The 26,139-nt window shown below is 40.8% G+C and overlaps 1 protein-coding gene across 1 annotated transcript in view; it reads left to right on the forward strand.

The window, feature by feature from the left end:
- ca10b (carbonic anhydrase Xb) overlaps window positions 1–26,139 on the forward strand; it is a 46,605-nt gene that overhangs the window by 10,251 nt on the left and 10,215 nt on the right. The window contains exons 3-5 of the mRNA XM_060902521.1: window positions 1,883–2,022; window positions 17,452–17,637; window positions 19,792–19,887. Coding sequence (XP_060758504.1) covers window positions 1,883–2,022; window positions 17,452–17,637; window positions 19,792–19,887 — 422 coding nt within the window. The remainder of the gene's footprint in view (window positions 1–1,882; window positions 2,023–17,451; window positions 17,638–19,791; window positions 19,888–26,139) is intronic.

The raw sequence follows: 26,139 nt of genomic DNA on the forward strand, positions 1-26,139 counted from the left end.
TTCATTTTAAAAACAAGAAAACAACTAGCCTAAATGAGCGCTATTGTACAGGCAGGGAAACGACACAAACAACCCAATGCATCTCTTTTTTTTTAATAGCAAAAATGACGTGTCTTCTGCAGAGAAGGGAAACATTAATACATCTCACTGTGCTAGTGGTTAGAAAAGTCAGAGCGCGGTCAGGAGCGCGATGGGGGGAACAGCCTTGCGCAGTGGTTACAGTGTATACATGAGTAGCCTATGCACTGAACATCAAGACTGCCGCAACGTCGGCTCAGATTGAAAGTGACGGCAGTGAAGACTACGTATACTGTATGTAAGAAAACTCTGCCACAACTTGCCAATAATTTCAATTGTGTGTTTCATTATGTTTTATTATTGTTATTATTAGGCTATTATTGGTAATGGTAACGGTAAACATCCGTCAAAATGACCGACGGCCTTCAGATTTTTCCGTCATAGCTAAAAAAAATCCGTCAATGACGGACAATTGTCGGTTAACGCGACCTATGGATAGTGATGAGATCCAACACTATTGTTTGCCTGAGTTTGATGTGAGTGAAATCAGACAGCATGAACAATGCTCGAATGTGATCTGCTGTGTTCATCTGTGTGATTGGATCTAAAATGTACTGAAGTGGGATTACAGCACTGTCACTATTCTGGGAAAGCCACAGTCGATGTAGGTCACTGAACACAAACACACATTTCTGTGCTTAAACATTTGTAAAAGACAATGAGTGCATGATGCACGATAGTAATTGACTACACAACATTTTAGGGTAAACAGTCGAGGTGGATCAATGAAAGAATGAATAACAGGCTTTCACAGCAAGGACACGTTTTTTGGTGCCTTTAAATTGTTAAATTTATACTTTTGATTCAGTTTTTTTTTTTATTTTTTAATTATTAAGCTTCACATGGCACAAACTTCATGGAGCATAAATCAGAGACGAAGTTTGACATTAAAAAAAAAAAAACAATCAGCACTGATTTAGAAAAAAATACTGAAAAATAGAACATTGGCATTGATTATTGACTTTCTGTCTCTGTTTTGGTGTAGAAGGGGAGGGTTTGGTGGGGGGGCAAGAAATATATGATTTGCATAGAAGCAAGGCATCTCAGAATGGGGGCGTGGCCTGATGTGGCAGGAAACAAGAACAAGGGAGAGCCCATGGAATCCATGCAGTTTAATGGGCCTCCTCATCCCCAAAGAAGAATCTCCCTCGATAATTTAACATCTGATGAGAAAATAGATGAGATGCCTCACTAAATTGGACACTTTCAGGATGGATGAGTGTCTTGACCTTGCGTATACTTGGTGAAAGATTCCCTTAATTTTATCCTAATTGCCCTTTACTTCTATATCCAACGTTAGCTTGTAATGGATTTGCCAATATTACAAAGTCAAGTAACCTCTAAGGGAGATGGAAAATATTGATATTTATCAAGTTATTTGTGGTGGGTTTTTTTTTTTTGTGCCAGTGTAAGTGAATGGGTTACTATGGTGACCGTAATTTGTTTTCTCCCCATAGGTGGGCATTCTACTGCTTGCTGACTGAATTTGCGAGTTTATCTGAATTATGTATCTTCAGATAAAGAAAAAGCAGTGTTTCTTCCTAAATTGAAGACTGGCATCTAAATCAGTGACTGAAGTATAATAGCATGTGTATATAATTTTAAATATATATGCAAATGAAAGATGATTATCCTTAATCTACTCAAAGCCTATGATGGAATTAGATGAGGCAAGACACTATAGGACACATAAACATCATCACAAATGCTTGATCATCAGCAATCCGCTGTGGCCATATCTCAATCTCAGACACGATGTGCTTTCCGCGATACAGGCCACATTTAAACACTGTTTGTGTTACAGTTCCCTCTTTTTGGGGATTGGTGAACTCTGCATGGAAACTTTGCTCCGTTGGGAAAAGACAGTCACCGGTGAACATCGAGACCCGCCGTTTGACTTTTGACCCCTTCCTTACCCCTCTGCGCATCACAGGTGAAAGAAAGGTAAGGGCTGTCCATTGAAATGTGTGTAATCCTGTCAGAGTAAGACCACCAAACATGTGTCTGCCTTGGTAAGTTACTCATGCCTCCTTTCCACCAACTTGAACTAGATGCTAGAAAGCCACCGTCGAGTCACGTCATTTGGCCCTTTTCCACTACCCTTTTTCAGCTCGCTTCAGCTCACTTCAGCCCGACACGGCTCGCGTTTCGACTATCTAAGAACAGCACGACTCAGCTCGCTTCAGCCCTGCTCAGCCCCCAAAACTCGCACGGTTTTGGAGTAGGGCTGAAGCGAGCCAAACCGAGCTGAATGAGGCTAGGGGCGTGAGCAGACACTCCCCTGTGCACTGATTGGTGAGGAGGAGTGTCCTCACATGCCCACACACGCCCTGCGAACACGCTGGGATCTGTAAACACCGTAAACCCGGAAGAAGGAGAATTGCGAATTACGAGAATTATGAAGCCTTATGCGCCTTGCCTCATCTATACGCTCTTGCCAGTATCTGTTCGCGTTGTCGGTGACAACAAGCCACAGCACCAAGACCAGCAACACTAACGACTCCATGTCCTCCATGTTTATTGTTTACTATCCGGGTCGTGAGACTACCGCTTAAAAGATCACTGATGTCACTGTTTGCGCCGCCTAACGACATCACCTGACGTCCACCCACTTTCGCTAACTCCACCCAATGTGTCCACCCACTTCCAGCCAGCACGGTTCAGCGCGGTTGTAGTCGAAATGCAACTCCAACAGCCCCACTCAGCTCGACTCAGCCCGACTCAGCACGGCACGGCTCAGCCCGACTCAGCCGCGTTTGTAGTGGAAAAGCGGCAATTGTGTCACTATATACTCTGGATATGTCTCCACTTTCTCAGCAATGCTAGCACCAAGCACAACGCCAACAATAACGGACTATTGGATTAGTCAGAGTCGACGCTGCATGAGCTCTTTTTTTTAAAATGGTGGTCACAAAGTTTTTGTTGGTCAGAATAATCCTGCCCCCAGCCCCTAACATGAACGGTTATTGGTGCTAAACCAGCAAAGCATTGGTAGCTATTTCAAGCCAGTTTTCTGGCCGAGAGCCGGTTCATTGCGTATCGAAACATGAAGAACTGGTTCAAGATTAGGCACCGGCTCTGACCCGGCCCTCGAACTGCTTTGATGGGAAAAGGGTATCACTCGCTCATGCTTAGCAAGCTGACAATTATCCACAAAGGAGTGCTATTAAGCAGTGGTTAAAAATTATCATAATAATTACAGATTTAACATTTCAGCATAGAATAGGAATGCAGTTAATCTCAGTCCCATGTGATGAGACGAATTTCCAAAGTATTAGTTATTTGTATTTACAAATTTGTTGATTTCTACTTGAAATAAAGCTGTCGGCATTGAGAACTTTGCTACAGGCAGACGTATATAGTGACGTCTGGACATATCCAGACGTATATAGTGACACAACGAATGGAAGACTTTGATCAATATCGACCTGCGGCTTGAGACAGGTTGATGTTATGATGATGGGCAATAAAGGAGCTGCGTGCAGTTTCATACTGAACATGAGATCACTCTTTGATGCTTTTATTTATCTTCTCAGCTTTCACTTTCTAATTAGACTCCACCACCACTTCCAGTCATACATTACTTTTATTTATTTATTTATTTTTCACCAAGAGCTGAAGAGAAGAGGTATGATCACTGGAGCAAAACCAATAGCAACTATACATTTTTATATCTAATTTTTGCATCTGTATAAGACACACACACTCACCAGCCACTTTATAATGCATATTACATTTATGCAGTTCTCTAATCAGCCAATCCCTTGACAGCAGCACAATGCATAAAATCATGCAGATACAAATCAAGAGCTTCAGATAATATTCACTTTAAATCTCCAAATGGGAAAAATTGTGGTCTCAAAGTGCGACTTTCTTTCACTGTGGCATGGGTGTTGGTTTGAGCTAGATGGACTGGTTTGAGTATTTCAGAAACGGCTGATCTCCTGGGGTTTTCACACACAACAGTCTCTAGAGTTTACACAGAATGGTGCGAGAAACAAAAAACACTGAGTGAGTGATAGTTCTGTCGGTGGAAACAAACGCCTTGTTGATAAGAGAGGTCAGAGGAAAACGGCCAGACTGATTCGAGCTGCCAGGAAGGATGTAGCAAGTCATCGCAACACTTTACAGCTGTGGTGAGCAGAAAAGCATCTCAGCATGCACCAGCAGAAGACCACATTAGGTTCCAGTCCTGCCAGCCGAGAACAGGAATCTTAGAATTGAGAACAATTTCCTCTTAAAGTGCAAGTGGTAATGATAACAGAATAAGTTTATACTTTCTTATCGATGTGATCAGTGAAACGTAAGGGCAGCCTTTGATTTTTGGAACTGTCCCATGAAACGCATGACGATTGATGATCTTGCATTTCACTATTAAAATAAATGATTTCATTACGATCTGAGTGGACTTCATGATGAGCTGCATTCCTGATGAGGCTACGTTTTATCTTATTTTTTTAAGTGAGCTTATACATTTCTTACGCATCTCTCTGAGTGGCAGTTATGTGATTAACTGCTTGTCTTTTGAAGCAACCGGCCCATTTAGTATTTAATATCCTAAGCAAAAAATACACTCATTAACATACATTAATCTGCAATTAATGTTAGTCAAGTCATTATCCCATTGTTCAGTGCTTGATCGTTGTCGCGTGGGATCATATAAATCTGTTTTTTATTACGGCAAAGGCAGCCATAGAGCCCACATGGTCATACATATTCATAAGCCAAGCGCAAATAAGCATACCTACATACACCCTCCAGCCACACACACGCACACAAGCAACTTTTTTCTGATATCTCAGCACACAGCCACTAAAATACTCTTTTTGCTTTGTCTTGTTAATTGCTGTATTTAGTACATTCCCATGTCCTCACATTCCCAGCCAGTAGCTTTCTAGTTATGTTTTACTATTAGAGCTAATGCTCTTCAGAATTTGCGTCACAAACTATGATTATTTTTTTCTTGTTAGTATTCATAGTAGGAGTAAATAAAGTTTACTAAACTTCACATAAGGCACAGCCAGCCCTGGAGGTTAACGGCTTCTTCTGAGACGTATGAAACCAGCCAGCTGTGTCTTTTTTTTTTTAATGCTGCTCATGCTGCATTACAAGGCAGTGTATCACACTCAGAGGGAAAGTGCGATCTGCACTCTTCCACAATTAACGAGTGTGACTGTGATTGACAGGATAGAGACTTTGCCATCTCTCCCACCCAGAGAGCAGGGCCAATTTTGCTTCTTTGGGCTCAGATTGTTGCAGCATTGTCGAGATTCAAACAGCTTTAAAACCCTGTTCTGCTGATGATCAAGTAAACGCTTTTCTGTTGTGCCTCTTGGAAGCCCGTTTGTGTATTATAATCTCTCAGAGAAATATGATGGACAGATCTTGGTCGATTTGAGGTCTGTGCACCATTTTATTTGATGTACGCATATTTAATTCACCTAACAACAGATTTTGGAGTCCAATACTGGCCTGCCTTTAAAATGGAAGAAATTGTACCTCTTGTTTTTTTCGAAGCTTCATCCTACCCACCTGCTAAAACACAACTAAGGGTGTGTTGAATATCACAGAACAGCGTGAGGAACAGTTATCAGCACCAGTCTGTGTAAATAAGTTGTGTCTGGATAAATTTGTGTGTGAGGGAGGAAATAAAAAGCATATTTATCTTCAGCACAAAAGTTATGACACCATTTTATCAGCATTGCTGTAGTCTATCCCAGCATGGCTGTCGGTGTTATTTGCCTGTGCTGTCAAGTGAAATCACAATCACTGTCAGTTCAGTGCTGAATTAACTCGCAACTCATTATATCAGCACTGCAGTGGGTTCTGTTCCCTCTGTAGCTTTATTCAATTTCATCCGATGTGACGGTAATTACCACTGAGAGAATATTATGCAAAGTGAATTTACTGAATTTATTGCTTCCTCTTGCGTGAAGGTTTAGCCTGGGGGTTCACCAGATTTCTGATGGTTCGGGGGGAGATAACAGAAACAAAAACAAATTGATCTGTTGCATATGAGTCTCCGTTCCAATTAATTGAAGTAAAAAGTAATTCATCTTCAAGGTGCAACTTATGGGAGATGTTAAAGGGTGACCACTGTGGCCACCCCAGGTATAAGTTGATAAGTTTGACAAGTTCAGTTCACTGTAACCTCAGTCTTGCTCATTAACTTGATGGTGGCAGGAACCCCAGAATGGTGCTGGTTGGAAAGGTGTGAAGCCGGTGAATGGATGCATCAAGAAATACTGTGCATATTCTGCCTGCTCCAATCCTGCTGGTTGTGAAAGTAGTATACTTTGAGGAACCTCTCAATCTCCTGCTTGATCATTTCCATTTGCCCATTTAACTGGAGGTCGTAGCTTGAGGACAGACTGAAATTTGTGCTAAGCCTCTCGCAAAATGCTTACCAGGCACAAGGTGATTTGAACACCACAGTCAGAAACGATGTCCTTGAGGAGACATGATTTAAACATATCTTTTAAATAATACCTTGGCTGTGCGTGACTTGGCTAGCGGAATGAGACACCAAGCTGAGGAGAAATGAGCTGTAATCGTGAGAACAGTAGCGAGACTCTCCACTCCATTCTCATCTTGGATGACTTTGAAGTTTTGTGAGATTCTAATTTCTCCAGCTGGATACATACAGGTTATTCTTTCAGTCTGTTTTTAGTACCTGGGTAACATGCTCAATGATAAAAGGCTGAAAAACATGGAATGTTCACCAGACTACAAGGCATAACCAGATATTCATAGTGGCCCATGTTTGTGAAAATCTTCCACTCATTGATACATATCACGTTCTAGGAACTCCATAGGTCGAGCTTGTTAAATCTTAGCCCCTCTTATCAGTTCAATGGAAGATGGGGGGCCAATGGCAGTGGATTCCAGTATTTGACAGTGAGAGCACTGAGGTCTTGGAAATCAATACAGGGTTTGAGTCCTCTGCCCTTTTTCATGATAAAAAAAAGAATTCTGCAGTGGTAGGAGATGTGGATGGATGAACGTAGCCTTGGGCCAGGGCTTCAGAGATGTATTCTTCCATGGCCTTGGTTTCTGTCAGGGATAGGAGATAGGTTTGACTTCTAGGGGGAATTATGATTGCTAGGAGGTCTATTGCACATTCCCAAAGTTGATATGGTGGTAATTTTGATGCTTGTGACTTGCTAAATCCCTCTGCAAGGTCTTTGTAGGGTTCTGGGATGGACTTCCTACATGGGTAGAGAGACCCAGCAGAGACAAACAATGATTAAAACAGGAGGCTTCACTCCAAGTGATGAGTTCAGCTTGTTGTTATGAATGGATAACCAGGAAGACCCGAGTATAATGGGGTGTTTAGGTCACCTTATTGTGAAGGAGAGTGTTTCACCATGAAGTATGCCAAAAGATTTCTGTCGTGAACGAGTGTTGAAGCTGGCACTGGGCCAAAGCTTGCCCAACAGTTGACCTTGATAGAAAACAGCTGATTCATGTTCATAAATCCACTTTGTCAAGTGAAGCATTATGTAACAAAGAGCTCTCTGGGACAGAAAAGGATCCATATACAAGATGTTTCAGAAGTGCAGGCTTTGGAAATCCAGTCCTGAGTTGTTATCAAAGTCAGAGAGACTAGAGGGATGACAAATCCAAAAATCAGGATCCAGGAGAAGTCAAAATTTCAAAGCAAAGCTAAAAAAAAAAAACAGGGATCAGAAAAAAAACAGCAAACCAGAAGGGCTAGGCAAAAGGCAAAAAAAGGCACAGAGATATGGGGGAAAAAAGGGGTTGCACACGAGGGCGGTACGGTGGTGTAGTGGTTAGCACTGTCGCCTCACAGCAAGAAGGTCCTGGGTTTGAACCCAGTGGCCGACGAGGGCCTTTCTGTATGGAGTTTGCATGTGTGGAGTTTGCAGGTCCTCCGGTTTCCCCCACAAGCCAAAGACATGCAGGTTAGGCTCATCGGTGGCTCTAAATTGACCGCTGGCGTGAATGGTTGTTTGTCTCTGTGTTTGCCCTGCAATGACCTGGCAACTTGTCCAGGGTGTACCCTGCCTCTCGCCCATAGTCAGCTGGGATTGGCTCCAGCTTGCTCGCGACCCTGCACAGGCTAAGCAGCTACAGATAATGGATGGATGGATGGGTTGTCCACTAATTTATGACAAATGAAAGTCCATGTGCTTTTTATAGTGGATACACAGAAAATGTGTGATAACAAAAAAAGAATTCAAAATCCAAGTTATTCGCCCTCTGCCAGTCGCCATCATACACCTGTCATCAATGAAGTGATTCTGATTCGGCTTTTCTTGATATCCGAACAGCACAGCTTATTATCCAAGGAACACCATTCCCATGGTAAAGCATGGTGGTGGTAGCATTTATCTTTGATTCATTTTTCATGTTACAAAAACAAAAGCAATTAACTTTTTTTTTTTTTTTAAATATCCACTGTTTTTATCGACAGTACCAGTCAATAGTTTGGACACACCTTCAAACTCGATGATTTAAAAAAAAAAATTTAATTAATTATGAGACACTATATACCTTAAAGTAATGATGGATGCCGTTTCTCTTGACTTAGTTGAGCAGATCTTGACATAATACGGATAATAGGCAGAAAATAAATATAAAAAATATAAAAAGTTAACGAGTATCATAAGGAGATGTAGGAAGGATTATTATGGCAAATTAATAGATAATAGCAAAAATAATATTAAAGGAATCTGGAATATATGAAATAGTATTATTAAAGATGGCTCTGGAAAAATACATTACCCTAAATACTTTAATGACAAAGATATCAAAAATTATAACATGGATGTAGTTAGTGATAGTTTTAATAATTTTTTTTGTTAATGTTGGACCAAGATTAGCTCGAAATATCTCTGATCCGGTAACAAATAATGATTGTATTGATAATATTATAAAGAGGAATTCTTGTTCTATGTTTCTTACACCAGTAGATGAGAGGGAAATTATTGATGTAGTTAGTAAATGTAGGAATAACATGTCCACAGATTGTAATGATATTGATATGAATCTAGTGAAAACGATTATTGGGGGGATTTCTAAACCATTAACACACATCTGTAACTTGTCATTTCAAACCGGTACATTTCTAAGCAATATGAAAATAGCAAAAGTAATTCCATTGTATAAATCTGGGGACAAACGCAACTTCACAAATTACAGACCTGTTTCTTTACTTCCTCAATTCTCCAAAATTCTTGAAAAACTATTCAATAACCGATTAGATAAATTCATTGAAAAATACAAACTACTCAGTGATAGTCAATATGGATTTAGAGCAAATAGATCAACAGAGCTGGCACTAATGGAATCAATTGAAGAAATCAGTAACTCTAGAGATGATAAAAAATATGTCGCTGGGATATTTATTGGTCTCCAAAAAGCTTTTGATACTATTAATCATGATATATTAATTAATAAGATGGAACAATATGGGATCAGGGGAGTTGTATTAAATTGGATAAGAAGTTATTTGAGCAACAGGACACAATTTGTGAAGTTGGGTGACTCTGTCTCATCTTGTTTGAACATTGCTTGTGGTGTCCCCCAGGGGTCAGTTTTGGGTCCTAAACTGTTCATTCTTTGTATAAATGATGTGTGCAATGTATCTAAGATATTTAAGATGGTATTATTTGCAGATGAGACAAATGTGTTTTGTTCTGGAACAAATTTACATGAGTTAGAAAACATAATCTCTTCAGAATTGTGCAGGTTAAAAAGTTGGTTTGATCGAAATAAATTATCATTAAATCTGTCTAAAACAAAAATCATGTTATTTAATAATTAAAATAAATAAGGCAATAAATGTACAGGTAGATGGTGTTGACATTGAAAGAGTTTCTAATAATAAATTTCTTGGGGTAATAATAGATGATAGAATTAATTGGAAATCACATATAAAATACATAATAATGAAACTATCAAGAAGCATATCTGTTTTGAGTAAAGCTAAGCACGTCCTGGACTATAATTCACTCCGCATCCTTTACTGTTCCCTGGTTTTACCGTACTTAAATTACTGCTCAGTGGTGTGGGATACGTATAAATGTTCATTTCATGCAATAACTATACTTCAAAAAAGAGCTATAAGAATAAGTCATAGTGCTGGTTACCGAGATCATACTAATTCACTATTCTTAAATTCAAAATGTTTAAAATTCAGGGATATTATAGAATATAAAACTGCCTTAATAATGTACAAAGTAAGGAATTATAAAGTACCAAGGAATATCCAAACAATGTTCTCGGATAGAGAGGGGGCTATAATTTGAGGGGAAATTTAAAACTCGCAGTGCTAGGACAACGTTAAAAATGTTCAGTATCTCTATTTGTGGAGTAAAGCTATGGAACACTTTTTGAATGTGGAGCTCATGAAATGTACAACTATAAACCAGTTAAAAAAAAAGGTATAAGGAACAGATCTTTGTGAGGTATAGGGAGGAGGAATTACAGTAGCATTCTATTAATAATATACAACCCCGATTCCAAAAAAGTTGGGACAAAGTACAAATTGTAAATAAAAATGGAATGCAATGATGTGGAAGTTTCAAAATTCCATATTTTATTCAGAATAGAACATAGATGACATATCAAATGTTTAAACTGAGAAAATGTATCATTTAAAGAGAAAAATTAGGTGATTTTAAATTTCATGACAACAACACATCTCAAAAAAGTTGGGGCAAGGCCATGTTTACCACTGTGAGACATCCCCTTTTCTCTTTACAACAGTTTGTAAACGTCTGGGGACTGAGGAGACAAGTTGCTCAAGTTTAGGGATAGGAATGTTAACCCATTCTTGTCTAATGTAGGATTCTAGTTGCTCAACTGTCTTAGGTCTTTTTTGTCGTATCTTCCGTTTTATGATGCGCCAAATGTTTTCTATGGGTGAAAGATCTGGACTGCAGTCTGGCCAGTTCAGTACCCGGACCCTTCTTCTACGCAGCCATGATGCTGTAATTGATGCAGTATGTGGTTTGGCATTGTCATGTTGGAAAATGCAAGGTCTTCCCTGAAAGAGACGTCGTCTGGGCGGGAGCATATGTTGCTCTAGAACCTGGATATACCTTTCAGCATTGATGGTGTCTTTCCAGATGTGTAAGCTGCCCATGCCACATGTACTAATGCAACCCCATACCATCAGAAATGCAGGCTTCTGAACTGAGCGCTGATAACAACTTGGGTCGTCCTTCTCCTCTTTAGTCCGAATGACGCGGCGTCCCTGATTTCCATAAAGAACTTCAAATTTTGATTTGTCTGACCACAGAACAGTTTTCCACTTTGCCACAGTCCATTTTAAATGAGCCTTGGCCCAGAGAAGACGTCTGCGCTTCTGGATCATGTTTAGATATGGCTTCATCTTTGAACTATAGAATTTTAGCTGGCAACGGCGGATGGCACGGTGAATCGTGTTCACAGATAATGTTCTCTGGAAATATTCCTGAGCCCATTTTGTGATTTCCAATACAGAAGCATGCCTGTATGTGATGCAGTGCCATCTAAGGGCCCGAAGATCACGGGCACCCAGTATGGTTTTCCGGCCTTGACCCTTATGCACAGAGATTCTTCCAGATTCTCTGAATCTTTTGATGATATTATGCACTGTAGATGATGATAGGTTCAAACTCTTTGCAATTTTACACTGTCGAACTCCTTTCTGATATTGCTCCACTATTTGTCGGCGCAGAATTAGGGGGATTGGTGATCCTCTCCCCATCTTTACTTCTGAGAGCCGCTGCCACTCCAAGATGCTCTTTTTATACCCAGTCATGTTAATGACCTATTGCCAATTGACCTAATGAGTTGCAATTTGGTCCTCCAGCTGTTCCTTTTTTGTACCTTTAACTTTTCCAGCCTCTTGCCCCTGTCCCAACTTTTTTGAGATGTGTTGCTGTCATGAAATTTCAAATGAGCCAATATTTGGCATGAAATTTCAAAATGTCTCACTTTCGACATTTGATATGTTGTCTATGTTCTATTGTGAATACAATATCAGTTTTTGAGATTTGTAAATTATTGCATTCCGTTTTTATTTACAATTTGTACTTTGTCCCAACTTTTTTGGAATTAGGGTTGTAAGTGTATATATGTGTGTATGGGTATGTACGGATATATATTTATATCGTGTGTGTGTGTGTGTGTGTGTGTGTATATATATATATATATATATATATATATATATATATATATATATATATTTGCCAAAAGTATTTGCTCACCCATCCAAATTATCGGAATCAGGTGTTCCAATCACTTCCATGGCCACAGGTGTATAAAATCAAGCACCTAGGCATGCAGACTGTTTTTACAGTTTGGAGCTGGCCCCTTCCTCTTCCAACATGACTGTGCACCAGTGCACAAAGCAAGGTCCATAAAGACATGGATGACAGAGTCTGGTGTGGATGAACTTTACTGGTCTGCACAGAGTCTTGACCTCAACCTGATAGAACACCTTTGGGATGAATTAGAGCGGAGACTGAGAGCCAGGCCTTCTCGTCCAACATCAGTGTGTGACCTCACAAATGCGCTTCTGGAAGAATGGTCAAAAATTCCCATAAACACACTCCTAAACCTTGTGGACAGCCTTCCCAGAAGAGTTGAAGCTGTTCTAGCTGCAAAGGGTGGACCGACGTCATATTGAACCCTATGGATTAGGAATGGGCTGTCACTTAAGCTCATATGTGAGTCAAGGCAGGTGAGCAAATACTTTTGGCAAAATAAATAAATAAATAAATAAATATAATTAGTGTCTGTGTACGTATGGATATGTGTATAGTTATATCTATGTGTATATGTATGTACTGTACCGGTATATATGTATTGTATGTGTGTATATATGTACAGTGCTCAGCGTAAATGAGTACACCCCCTTTGAAAAGTAACATTTTAAACAATATCTCAATGAACACAATTTCCAAAATGTTGACAAGGCAAAGTTTAATATAACATCTGTTTAACTTATAACATGAAAGTAAGGTTAGTAATTTAACTTAGATTACACATTTTTCAGTTTTACTCAAATTAGGGTGGTGCAAAAATGAGTACACCCCACAACAAAAACTACTACATCTAGTACGTTGTATGGCTTCCATGATTTTTAATGACAGCACCAAGTCTTCTAGGCATGGAATGAACAAGTTGGCGACATTTTGCAACATCAGTCTTTTTCCATTCTTCAACAATGACCTCTTTTAGTGACTGGATGGAGAGTGATGCTCAACTTGTCTCTTCAGAATTCTCCAAAGAAAATAATTTCTTTACACCACAAAAGTGAAGGCTACAAGAAGATCAGCAAAAGCTTTACTTATCAGTCAGAATACTGTAGCAAAAGTGGTCCAAAAATTTAAGAAAGATGGAACTGCAACCATCTTGCACAGGCGTCCAGGTCGTCCACGGAAGTTAACACCTCAACAGGAGCATCTTCTGATGAGAGGGGTTGAAGAAAATCGGCATGCAAGTTCACTGCAGTTATCTAAAGAAGTAGAAAGCCAAACTGGGGTGACTATTTCCCGTGACACAATACGGCGTACGCTGCAGAGGAATGGCATGCGTGGATGCCGTCCACGAAAGAAGCCTCTCCTAAAGCCCAGGCACAAAAAAAACCCGCCTAGAGTTTGCCAAGGCCCATGCTGACAAAGATGAAGACTACTTGGACTCTATACTCTATATTTTGGGCGGCACGGTGTTGTAGTGGTTAGCACAGTCGCCTCACAGCAAGAAGGTTCTGGGTTCGAACCCAGCAGCCGGCAGGGGCCTTTCTGTGCGGAGTTTGCATGTTCTCCCCATGTCTGCGTGGGTTTCCTCCGGGTGCTCTGGTTTCCCCCACAGTCCAAAAACATGCGGTTAGGTTAATATGGGATGGCTTTGGGCTGAGGTGCCCTTGAGCAAGGCACCTTGCTCCCCGGGTGCTGTTAGCATGGCTGCCCACTGCTATGGGTTGTGTGTGTGCTCATTGCTCACTTGTGTGTGTGCGCATGTGTGTGTTCACTGCTTCAGATGGGTTAAATGCAGAGAGGAAATTTCACAAGTGTGTGATGAATAGAGTTGTGCTTTTCTTTCTTTCTTTCTTTTCTGGAGTGATGAGACCAAGATAAATGTTTTTGGAACTGATGGCTTCAAAACTGTATGGCATCGCAAAGGTGAGGAATACAAAGAAAAATGCCTGGTGCCTACAGTGAAACATGGTGGTGGCAGTGTCCTTATGTGGGGCTGCATGAGTGCTGCTGGTGTCGGGGAGCTGCATTTCATTGATGGCATCATGAATTCACAGATGTATTGCTCTATACTGAAAGAGAAGATGCTACCATCACTCTGTGCCCTTGGTCGTCATGCACTTCTCCAACATGACTAAACACACATCTAAGGCCACTGTTGGATTTCTGAAGAAGAACAGGGTGAAAGTGATTCAGTGGCCAAGTATGTCTCCTGACCTGAACCCAATCGAACACCTACGGGGAATTCTGAAGAGACAAGTTGAGCATCACTCTCCATCCAGCATCCAGTCACTAAAAGAGGTCATTGTTGAAGAATGGAAAAAGATTGATGTTGCAAAATGTCACCAACTTGTTCATTCCATGCCTAGAAGACTTGGTGCTGTCATTAAAAATCATGGAGGCCATACAAAGTACTAGATGTAGTAGGTTTTGTTGTGGGGTGTACTCATTTTGCACCACCCTAATTTGAGTAAAACTGAAAAATGTGTAATCTAAGTTATATTATTAACCTTACTTTCACGTTATAAGTTAAACAGAACTTGTATTAAACTTTGACTTGTCAACATTTTGGAAATTGTTTGTGTTTATTGAGATATTGTTTAAAATGTTACTTTTCAAAGGGGGTGCACTCATTTACGCTGAGCACTGTATAACATACTAAGTATCTGTATATATGATTGATTTGGTCTATATCAAGGGTTTTCAAAGTGTGGGAGAGTCAGCCCCCCCTCGGAGAGCAAATAAACAACAGCGCCCCCCTTACAATTTTTGTTGTTGCTATACTTAATGTTCCATTCGTATTTTTAAAAAATGGTTGTTGTACACATTATTTTTTTTCTTTTCCACATTTTAAACATCTGTGCTTTTTAAAACATCTTGTTTTACACATTTTAAACATCCCATAGCATCGTTAGCTAGCACCTCTTGGCAGACAACACACTGTGGCAGTGGAGCATCTTCAGATCCAGGCCATGAAAATCCAAACTTTAAATAATCGTGGTCATACTTCCTTCTTTTTCCAGTCCCCCAGGATTCCGCGGGCCTTTTTTGTGATTGTTGTGGGCTAAAATGTCTGATGTTGCGGGGGCTTTTCCAAAAAAAATTGCGATGAAAGTTGCGGTGTTTTTTAGGTTTTTGCTGCGATTACATTGCGGGAGGAAGTGAAAGTTGCGAGAAATTGTTGCGATTTTCTCTTTTTGTGATTAAAACTGAGTGATATGTTAAATATTAAGTTATTACTGAAAAACTATTGATTAAAAAAACAAAGAGAAATGGTCCTATAAACAACTTTACCAATATAAAAGATTACCAGGACTACAAAAATGCAGAAAAATAGGCTTTACTTATCCAAATGCACCTGTTGGTTCAAAAGTTAAAGTGCATAGAACCTCACAGCACAACATGAAGTTACCTTAAAATATAATATAAATGCCTCAGCTTTTATGTAAAAAAAAAACCTATTAATACTAGTACTGTGTGTAGGCAGTCTCTCCTGAAGACTAAATTAAACAATAATTATAAACTAATAAAATAAATGGCTCAGGCTTCATAGAAGAAAAAAACAATTTGAACAGAATCTCACAGTATGATGCTAAAGCTGCCTAAACAATGGAAAATAAAATACCATTTTGGCAAAAATGTTGGCATCCATTAATTTCTTGTATTAAGTAAAAAAAAATAAAGTGCACACAGTCCTTCACTGTAAACATAACACACCAGTGTTGCCAGATACTGCTGACGTTTTCCAGTCCAAAATATGTTCAAAACCCGCCAAAATGCACTTGAAATCGCTCAATCTGGCAACACGACGCGCATGCTGCTTCTCTTGAACACACGGAAGTAAGGCGGAAGGTAGTTTGTCGACGTCACCTCAAGATGACGCCAACGATTGGTCAAATTTGCGGGAAAGTTGCGGTGATTGGATATAATTGCAACACCGCCCTGAATTCGCGGGGATTGGTTGAATTTGCAAATCGCAACATCCTGGAGGCTCTGTTTTTTTGCTTGGCCCAGACTTTGTCTCCTCACTCACTGTAGCTTTAGGTACTAAAAACCGATCCATTTTGTCTCTCACGTTGCGCCCCCCCTGAAGAACTCTGGCGCCCCCCAGGGGGGGCGCGCCCCACACTTTGAAAAGCCCTGGTCTATATTATACCATCTTGGTATGTTAGTATGTTTTTCTTTTTTGTTTGTTGCTTTTGTTTTCTTTTATTTTATATATATATATTTTTTTTTTATTATGGGCGGCACGGTGGTGTAGTGGTTAGCGCTGTCGCCTCACAGCAAGAAGGTCCGGGTTCGAGCCCCGTGGCCGGCGAGGGCCTTTCTGTGTGGAGTTTGCATGTTCTCCCCGTGTCCGCGTGGGTTTCCTCCGGGTGCTCCAGTTTCCCCCACAGTCCAAAGACATGCCGGTTAGGTTAACTGGTGACTCTAAATTGACCGTAGGTGTGAATGTGAGTGTGAATGGTTGTCTGTGTCTATGTGTCAGCCCTGTGATGACCTGGCGACTTGTCCAGGGTGTACCCCGCCTTTCGCCCGTAGTCAGCTGGGATAGGCTCCAGCTTGCCTGCGACCCTGTAGAAGGATAAAGCGGCTAGAGATAATGAGATGAGATGAGATTTACTTCTTCCTAATCCTTTCCGAACATTGTTATTGCCTTGTGGCTACGCTATCCCATTTGTTCATGACTATTTTGATTATTGCATTTTTTTTCTTTACTGTTCAGAATAAAGCAATCAGTCAATCAATCAAACAATAGTTGTGGTGTGGAATAGGGCTATTTACTGTATTTTTATTATTTACAATTTACTGTTTGATTTCAAAGGCACTAAGAAGGCAAGAAACTAGTTGGCTAATTACGTATTGATGAGGCACACCCGTTAATTGAAAAGCATTCCAGGTGACTACCTCATGAAGCTGGTTAAGATAATGCCAGTAGTGAGTGAAGCGTCACCAAGGTAAACGCTGGCTACCTTGAAAAATCTAAAATCTGAAATATATTTTGTTTTTTCACACTTTTTTTGTTTATTTTTCATAGTTTTGATGTATTCGGTGTTGTTCGACAATGCAGAAAATAGTCAAAATACAGAAACACCTATGAACGAGTAGCGGTGTCCAAACTTTTGACTGGTACTGGATGTATCTTTCTGTTTTTCAGATCAGTGGTGTGCTGTATAATACAGGACGTCATGTGATCCTGCGTGTGGATGGCTCAAAGCATGTGTGTGTGTCTGGCGGTCCCCTGAGTTACACGTACACATTGCAGGAGATCAGATTGCATTTCGGCAGTGATGACACACACGGCTCGGAGCACCTGATCAACGGGAATGCCTTTCCTGGAGAGGTGAGACAGAGACTGCACTAGACGTGTGTCTGAAAACACAGAGAATTTTAAGGGATATATCATTGTAAGTTATTTTTATTCGTGCTCCATGTGTGAGACACGATGTGTATTAGACATAATACACTGTGAGGGCACATCTGCTACTGAGATTATATGAAGTCACAATTTTCAAAAATAAAATAACTCAATTATATACAACACACACAACCTGTAAAGTAAACAGAGAGTAAACACACTGGGAAGAAAAAGAGACAGTAAGGTATAAGAGATCAGGATTAAGAGGATTTGTTCTGAGTTGATGAAATCATTACACTACAGGTACATGCGCACATGCAAGACCCAGATATCAAACCACAACTTGGAGGAAGAAGTAAGAATATTTCTTAACGCTGCATGGTGAAAAAGACAACACACAGTCACATTAGATCAGCATTAATTTAGGCTTTAATTAAGTCAACACTCAATTTTAACTTGTGTCAGGCTGTCAATCCAGTATGTGATGCGTATAACAAGAAATCATAACATATAACAGTACATCCTGAAGGGTTTATAGCTCTTAAACCATACGGTAGTATTTTCTCAGTTATTCCAACTTTAACCCCATTATTAAGTCCATCACTATTTCTGGTATCATTATTACTGTATTATACTAATACTAGTGCATCTCAAAAAATTAGAATAAAGTGAAAAAGTTCTTTTTTTTTTTTTCTCATAATTTAATTTTAAAAAAAAACTTTCATGTAGTCTATATTCATTACATGTAAAGTGAAATATTTCAAGGCTTTTTGATGATTATGGCTTATAGTTCATCAAAATCAGAAATCCAGTTTCTCAAATTATTCGCATATTTTATTTCGAGTTTGAGTAAAACAGTATAACTACCATGTATCTCTCGGTCTAGTTCAGTACACATGACCACAATCATGGGCAAGACTGCTGACTTGACAGTTGTCCAAAAGGCGATCACTGACACCCTCCACAAAAAGGGTAAGCCTGAAAAGGCTGGCTGGAAAAGGTGCACAGGCAACAGGGATGGCCGCAGTCTTGAGAGGATTGTCAAGAAAAGTCTTCAAGAACTTGGGAGAGCTTCACAAGGAGTGGACTGAGGCTGGTGTCAGTGCATCAAGAGCCACCACGCACAGATATCTTCAGGAAAGGGGCTACAACTGTCACATTCCTAATCTCAAGCCACTCCTGAACCAGAGACAACATCAGAAGTGTATGACCTGGGTTAAGGAGAGAAAGAACTGGACTGTTGCTCAGTGGTCCAAAGTCCTCTTTTCAGATGAAAGTAAATTTTGCATTTCATTTGGAAATCAAGGTCCTTGCGTCTGGAGGAAGAGCGGAGAGGCACAGAATCCAAGGTGTTTGAAGTCCAGTATGAAGTTTGCACAGTCTGTGATGATTTGGGGTGCTGTGTCATCAGCTGGTGTTGATTCACTGTGTTTTATCAAGTCCAAAGTCAATGCGGCTATCTACCAGGAGATTTTAGAGCACTTTATGCTTCCATCTGTTGACAAGCTTTATGGAGATGCTGATTTCCTTTTCCAGCAGGACTCAGCACCTGCCCACAGTGCCAAAACTATTACCACATGGTTTGCTGACCATGATATTACTGTGCTTGATTGGCCAGTCAACTCGCCTGACCTGAACCCCAAAGAAAAACTATGGGGTATTGTCAAGAGGAAGATGAGAAACACCCAACCCGAAAATACAGACAAGCTGAAGGCCGCTATCAAAGCAACCTGGGCTTCAGTAACACCAGCAGTGCCACAGGCTGATGGCCTCCATGCTATGCCACACTGATGCAATAATTTGTGGTAAAGGAGCCCCACCAAGTATTGAGTGTATAAATTAACATACTTTTCAGAAGTTGCACATTTTTGTATTGTAAGTCCTTTTTTGATTGATCTGAGGAAATATTCTTATAATTTGAGATACAGGATTTCTGGTTTTCATGAGCTGTAAGCCATAATCATCAAAATTAAAAGAAAAAAGGCTTGAAATGTTTCACTTTCCATGTAATGGATATAGAATATATGGAAGTTTACCTTTTTTGAATTACATTATGAAAAAAAGAGAACTTTTTCATGATAAACTAATTTTTTGAGATGCACTCGTATAGTCTCAGTTGTTCTTTGTGTGTTTTCTCAGGTACAGTTAATCCATTATAACCAGGATTTATATTTAAACTACAGCGAAGCAGAGAAGAGTCCACACGGCATCGCTATTATCTCTCTCTTCATGAAGGTAAGAGTTAAGCACTTAGATAACACACTATCACTCATTTATATACTGTCGTCATTTACAGTTCCTATATCTAATTATTTTAGGCATTACTGTGGTATTCCAGAGTCTCTTAAACATAAATACACTTCAAGTGAAAATCATGCTGTAGTATGTCCCTGAGGGTGGAGCAATGAAGCGTGGACAAGTGGGAAATGATGTGCAACAGTCTTTTATTGATATTTTTGCTTTTCAGCATCACGTTAAGTTTCTCACACACACACAATCTGGTTTGGAGACAGCTACCTCTTCGCGCTGTCCCTCCATTTCTCTGCTCTGTCATCACTGCAACAGACACGCACACAATTGATAACAGGTGTGATCACTTTGCCACTCATCTTCCCTAGCCCCGCCCTTGATTCACACTTGACCACGCCCCCGCTGCCACACGTCAATATTTTTTTTTTTTTTTCGGAAATTGGTCTAGATTATCTATACCCTTTCATGCCTTTCTGATGTTTTTTCCCCGATCATTCCTCACTAGTCACTTAGATTTATATATATTTAAAGCAAATAACACACTCCCTGATCCACAGTGATTTAAGAAAGTGGTTTATAATCTCCATCAAAATCATTGATGAGGTGCTAAGGGTGCCAGAAGCTAAGATTCCTGTCATTCCTCGCAATGAAACCAAGACTACAAGTTGCGACATTTTATTTACTGATGTATGTATTTTTCATAATGCTTAAAGTGCCGCTGAAGTTGAACTGTTTTAGACCTTTTGGACCTTTCTTAGTGTTATATACAAAATTATTATCGTGTGTATGTCTATATATACAGTATACTGTATAATAAATACAAGAATATTGCTTTGGAGACGATTTCATTTGCATTTGAATATTTCTTCACTTCTGGGAAAATGATGACAATTGTTAATGACTCATTCTGTACTCGTTTAGATCCAATGAAATGCTTTCTATCAAGTAAATTTCCCTGAGGTTCTCTGTTACCACTGGTACCAATGACGGTCAACTTTGGCTCTAACATGGAACCCTGGAAAAAAAAAAAACACCATCTTGTCATCTAGGATATTTTTCAGATGAAAGGTGACGTGCCCCTTTTTCACAAATTGACACAGTTCCAGATTTTCTGGATGATTCATTCAATGTGTAGTTCAGTCCTCCGTGGTTGCCAGGTATTTCTTGACGAGAAGCATTTTAGATTCTGTTTTTCAAAAGTGTCCAAAGCACCAATTTTAAAGGTGACACATTTTTATACCCCTTTTCCACAAGTTGAAACAGTTTTCTGATGTCTTAATGAAATGTCTGTGACCTGCTTTAGTGAAAATACCACAAGGATAAAGTACCACAGCTCCCTTCTCACCCTGTCTACACAGTCCTGTTCAAAACAGCCGATTTGAGTGCCTGGTCCTTTAAATGATAATGAACCACTGCTCACCCCACCCCTCTTCCGCCAGCCAATCAGGTAGCAGTTTCTTCATGAATGTTTGTTTGCAAAGGCTGTTCTCAAGCCATGAGTGGAGATACTTAGGCCCTGTCCACACGGCAACGTATTCAGGTGAATCTGATATTTGTTTATCGTTTCGGCCTGGCGTCCACATGGCACCGGCGTTTTGGGTGCCCCAAAACGAAATCTTTTGAGAACGGATTCCAGAGTGAAAAAAATCTGGCAACGGCGCCGTTGCGAAGTCGTCTGGATGAGTAGAACGGATTTGTTTACGATGACGTCACAACCACATGACTGTCAGTGCTTCACGCCGGGTAGAAGTGTAACGAACTCGATGCGAGTTGTCAACAAATCCTATAACTTGGTTCATGAAACGCGCTTACAAAATATTTTCACTGTGAATATTTGTGTAATGGTGCAGAGAGAGAGAGAGAGAGAGTGTGAGAGAATAGCCCTTAGGGCAGAGTCTTTAGTCCAAACACTGCGGAAGCAGTACCAAACCGCGCACCGCCCGTGCGCTTTCCAAAAACAAAAACAATCCCGCCAGCAAAAATAGGGAAAAAAAAAAAGGAGCGATCTCACCTCTTCAGATGTTGGTTTAAGTCCGACAATACATTCCTCAAAAAGGGCGTAGAAGAACAAAGTAATCCATCAACGTGTAGCATTCAATTTATTCCGGACCATTAAAGAATTCTGGAGGATATCAGAATGTTGGCGTACCGGCTTCCATCTACCCCCATTCATTCCTCTTTCCGCGTCTTTCGTTTTACGCTACTGATTAATAATCAAAACTTTATGTGGCTAATCCTACAGAAGAAAGGGTTTATGCACATGCGTCTACTTCTATTGTTCTGGTGTCTCCGATGGGACTGTCTTACAGCGCACGTAGAGGTGTGGCATGTGTATTGCATCGTTTTCAGCAAGCGTTGCGTTGTCATATGTACCTGAAATTTTACTGATCCGTTGCTCATGTGGATGCGATATTTAAAAAAAAAAAAAAAATCTCGTTGCCGTTGTCGTGTGGATGTAGCCTTAGCCGATGAGGCGGCAGTATCGTTCTGATGAGCTCCTCTTGTGACATAGGAATCGGAGCCAAATCTGAACAGCTTGTTGAAGCACAGGTTTTCTAAAACAGGAAGCGCAAAAGAAACTGACTGTGTTGTCTTATTTCAGAGTTTGTGAGTTGGTAGACACTCCAGACACCCATATGTGCACGAGTCCTGAAAAAGTGAGGTTTTCAGAATATGTTCCCTGTAAAGTTGGCAGACATGGGTAAAGGCTGTTGTGAGAATACCCCACAGTTGAAAAAAAGTGTTTAGTGTTCTCCATATTTAACACACTTTTGAATCTACTTACCAAGTTTGTTCAGATTGCTCAGGGAGGTGGTGTATTTTGAACGAAATTGGCTGTTGTGTAAATCAGTCAAGCACTTCAGCGCATAGGTCTCAGTGGTTTAAACAGCCAGGGGTGGATATACTACTTTGGTGCCTGGAAAGTGTCTTCATGCGTGTCTTCCTTGTATCTTAAGGGTCAAACTTGGCTTGCAGCTTGAAGGGAATGTGGTGCAGAGGAGTGTTTGATAGCTGCCTTCTGGTCACTGCGGGATGGTCCGTTTTTTGTTTTTTTTTTTCTTTGCAGTGTTCTAAATCGCGTTCATGCAGCAACAGGAAGCCATTGGTGAGGAAGAACTTGGGAAGATTCAAAAAACCAAGTCATGCAGCTGCTTTCTGGATCAGTGTGATGGCACATCAGGGATGACCTGCCAGCATTAATCCTCATCATTAATATTCATCAAGCAAAACGTTCCCAAATGTTCATTACCTTACTAATAGCATCCTAAACAAAGGGAGAACCAATTTTGCATGTCAATACAAGAAGACATCTTCTTTGAAAGGAGATTTGTAATCTGTTGCAGGATCAAAGCCTAAGCATAAATATTCATTATTTTATGTCAAGAAACCAAGAGCTCAAGTGATAGTTGGGTGTTTTAATGCTGTCCTGATGGAAATGAGCTGTACTTATTAAAGCCAGTGAGATGCCAAATACAAGCGTTATCCAGGTGTTATTGGGGGTTTTGCATTGGAGGAATAAGTGAATTTATTTTCCACGTTTCATCAATGGCTTGTTTTTCCCAGGCTCCTTTCCAGACTCATGACTTTGAACTTTGTGCATCATCCCAAATTACACGCTAGCATACTAAATAGTACATTAAAAAGTGCACGACCAGATGTTACTTTCTATGGTGGAGTAGCCTTCATCTCAGACAGACGACAGGATAGAAACCATTTGAGAATCACTCTGTTTTGTTGTTGTGCTGTGTGTTAATTGGCCACCGTTTTCCAATTACAGTTTATTTATATGCTTCTTCTGTGACTCGCACACCTGCACTGTCTGTCAGTGAGCTGATCAGAGTAGGTTATACAAATTAATCGCTTGGTGTTGTAGAGTTCAACAACCGCTGCTGTAATCATAAAGCCTGGCTCGCTCAGATACCGAACATCTTTCCAACACATTCAAATCAAATCAAATCAAGTTTATTTGTATAGCGCTTTTAACAATAAACATTGTCGCAAAGCAGCTTTACAGAATTTGAACGACTTAAAACATGAGCTAATTTTATCCCTAATCTATCCCCAATGAGCAAGCCTGTGGCGATGGTGGCAAGGAAAAACTCCCTCAGACGACATGAGGAAGAAACCTCGAGAGGAACCAGACTCAAAAGGGAACCCATCCTCATTTGGGCAACAACAGACAGCCTGACTATAATATTAACAGTTTTAACAGGTATAACCCTCAACTGTCCTCATGGGGCCGTCCTTCACAGGAGCGATGTGATAAAACTCCGACCAGACACAGGGCACCAGGATGGATCAAGCAGGTCCGAGGGGCAGAAGAGGCCAGCATCTCAATCCCAGGATCAACATGTAACTCAGAGGGACAGATTGGGGGGGGGGAGAGAGAGAAAGAAAACACAGGTTGTTAGGTATGCCCTAAAAATGACAAGTATTAAATCTGTGTGGTAGGCTTGCAGAGACGAGAGTCTTTACATCAGGCATAACACACAACAATGGCATGTTAATATGGTAAAAAATATCATGACCTGCTCTGGCTGGATGCTTGATTGGGTGATGGGAGCACATTCGTCAGCAATGATGAGATGCAGATGGGACCCTTAGGGCTGGCCAAGATAATTCAGTTACATTTCACCGGGTCTGGGACATGCGACAGAATGTCTGACGGCCGATTCCCTGCAGGCTACGATAGCCAGTCGAGGTCTCCACCCTCTCCACCAAAAGATTTCCTGTTGACTCCATGTAACTCAGAGGGACAGATTTGGGGTGGAGGGGAGGGAAAGAAAACACAGGTGGTTAGGTATGCCCAATGTCACCTGAATAAGTAGGAGCAGTATACATATTGCACCGAGTACAAGCAGGGACTCCAGCAACTAACTATGACAGCATAACTAAAAGGAGAGAGCCAGAAGGTAACACAGGCATGAGGGAGCCCCGGGACATAAAGCAGCCAGCCACTACACCGTCAACAAACTCGAGTGAGCAAGCGAGTGGGGACTCACAGCATCCATACATCCCAGTTTACCAAAACACTCTATTGGCCCTTTTCCACTACCCTTTTTCAGCTCACTTCAGCTCGCTTCAGCTCACTTCAGCCCGACACGGCTCGCGTTTCGACTACCAAAAACCAGCACGACTCAGCTCGTTTCAGCCCTGCTTAGCCCCTAAAACTCGCACCGTTTTGGAGTGGGGCTGAAGCGAGCCAAGCCGTGCCGAGTGAGGTTGGGGGCGTGAGCAGACACTCCCCTGTGCACTGATTGGTGAGGAGGAGTGTCCTCACATGCCCCGCGAGCGCGCTGGGATCTGTAAACACCGCAAACCCGGAAGAAGAAGAATTATGAATTACGAGAATTTCTGAAGCCTTATGCGCCTCGCCTCATCTATACGCTCTTGCAAGTATCTGTCCGCATTGTCGGGGACAACAGGCCACAGCACCAAGACCAGCAACACTAACGACTCCATGTCCTCCATGTTTATTGTTTACTATTCGGGTCGTGAGACTACCGCTTAAAAGATCACTGAATCAGTGACATACAGAGCATCGTGGACGAGTTCGCGGAGCGCAAGGCTCGTCGTATGCCCTTCAAATAATGCGCGCAGTAGGCTATTGATGTTTTATTATGAGCCATGTACAGTATGTCGCCTAATGTTTTTTTTGTTTCTGAGTTACATGTTCGTTTGAAGGACTTAATGTACAAAATAACATAGTTGCACCCCGGAGTGTTGAAATTGGTAGGCGTGGCGGGTCATAGAGGAGCAGAAGTTCACTCGGGTACTGTGGTGCGAGACCATTTAGTGCTTTAAAGGTCAATAGTAGTATTTTATAATCAATACGAAATTTGATTGGGAGCCAATGCAGTGTGGATAAGACAGGCGTGATGTGGTCATATTTTCTAGTTCTAGTAAGGACTCTTGCTGCTGCATTTTGAACTAACTGGAGCTTGTTTATGCACTTATTGGAACATCCAGACAGTAAGGCATTACAATAATCCAACCTGGAGGTAACGAAAGCATGGACTAGTTTTTCTGCATCATGCAATGACATTAAATTTCTTATCTTTGCAATATTTCTGAGATGAAAGAAAGCTATCCGGGTGATATCAATGTGAGTTTCGAATGAAAGACTGGGGTCAATAATCACTCCGAGGTCTTTTACTGCTGCACGTGAAGAAACAGAAAGGCCATCCAGAGTCACTGTGTAATCAGAAAACTTACTTCTAGCTGTATGTGGTCCTA

Source organism: Neoarius graeffei, chromosome 20 (genome assembly GCF_027579695.1).
Source record: "Neoarius graeffei isolate fNeoGra1 chromosome 20, fNeoGra1.pri, whole genome shotgun sequence".
Classification (NCBI taxonomy): Eukaryota; Metazoa; Chordata; class Actinopteri; order Siluriformes; family Ariidae; genus Neoarius; species Neoarius graeffei.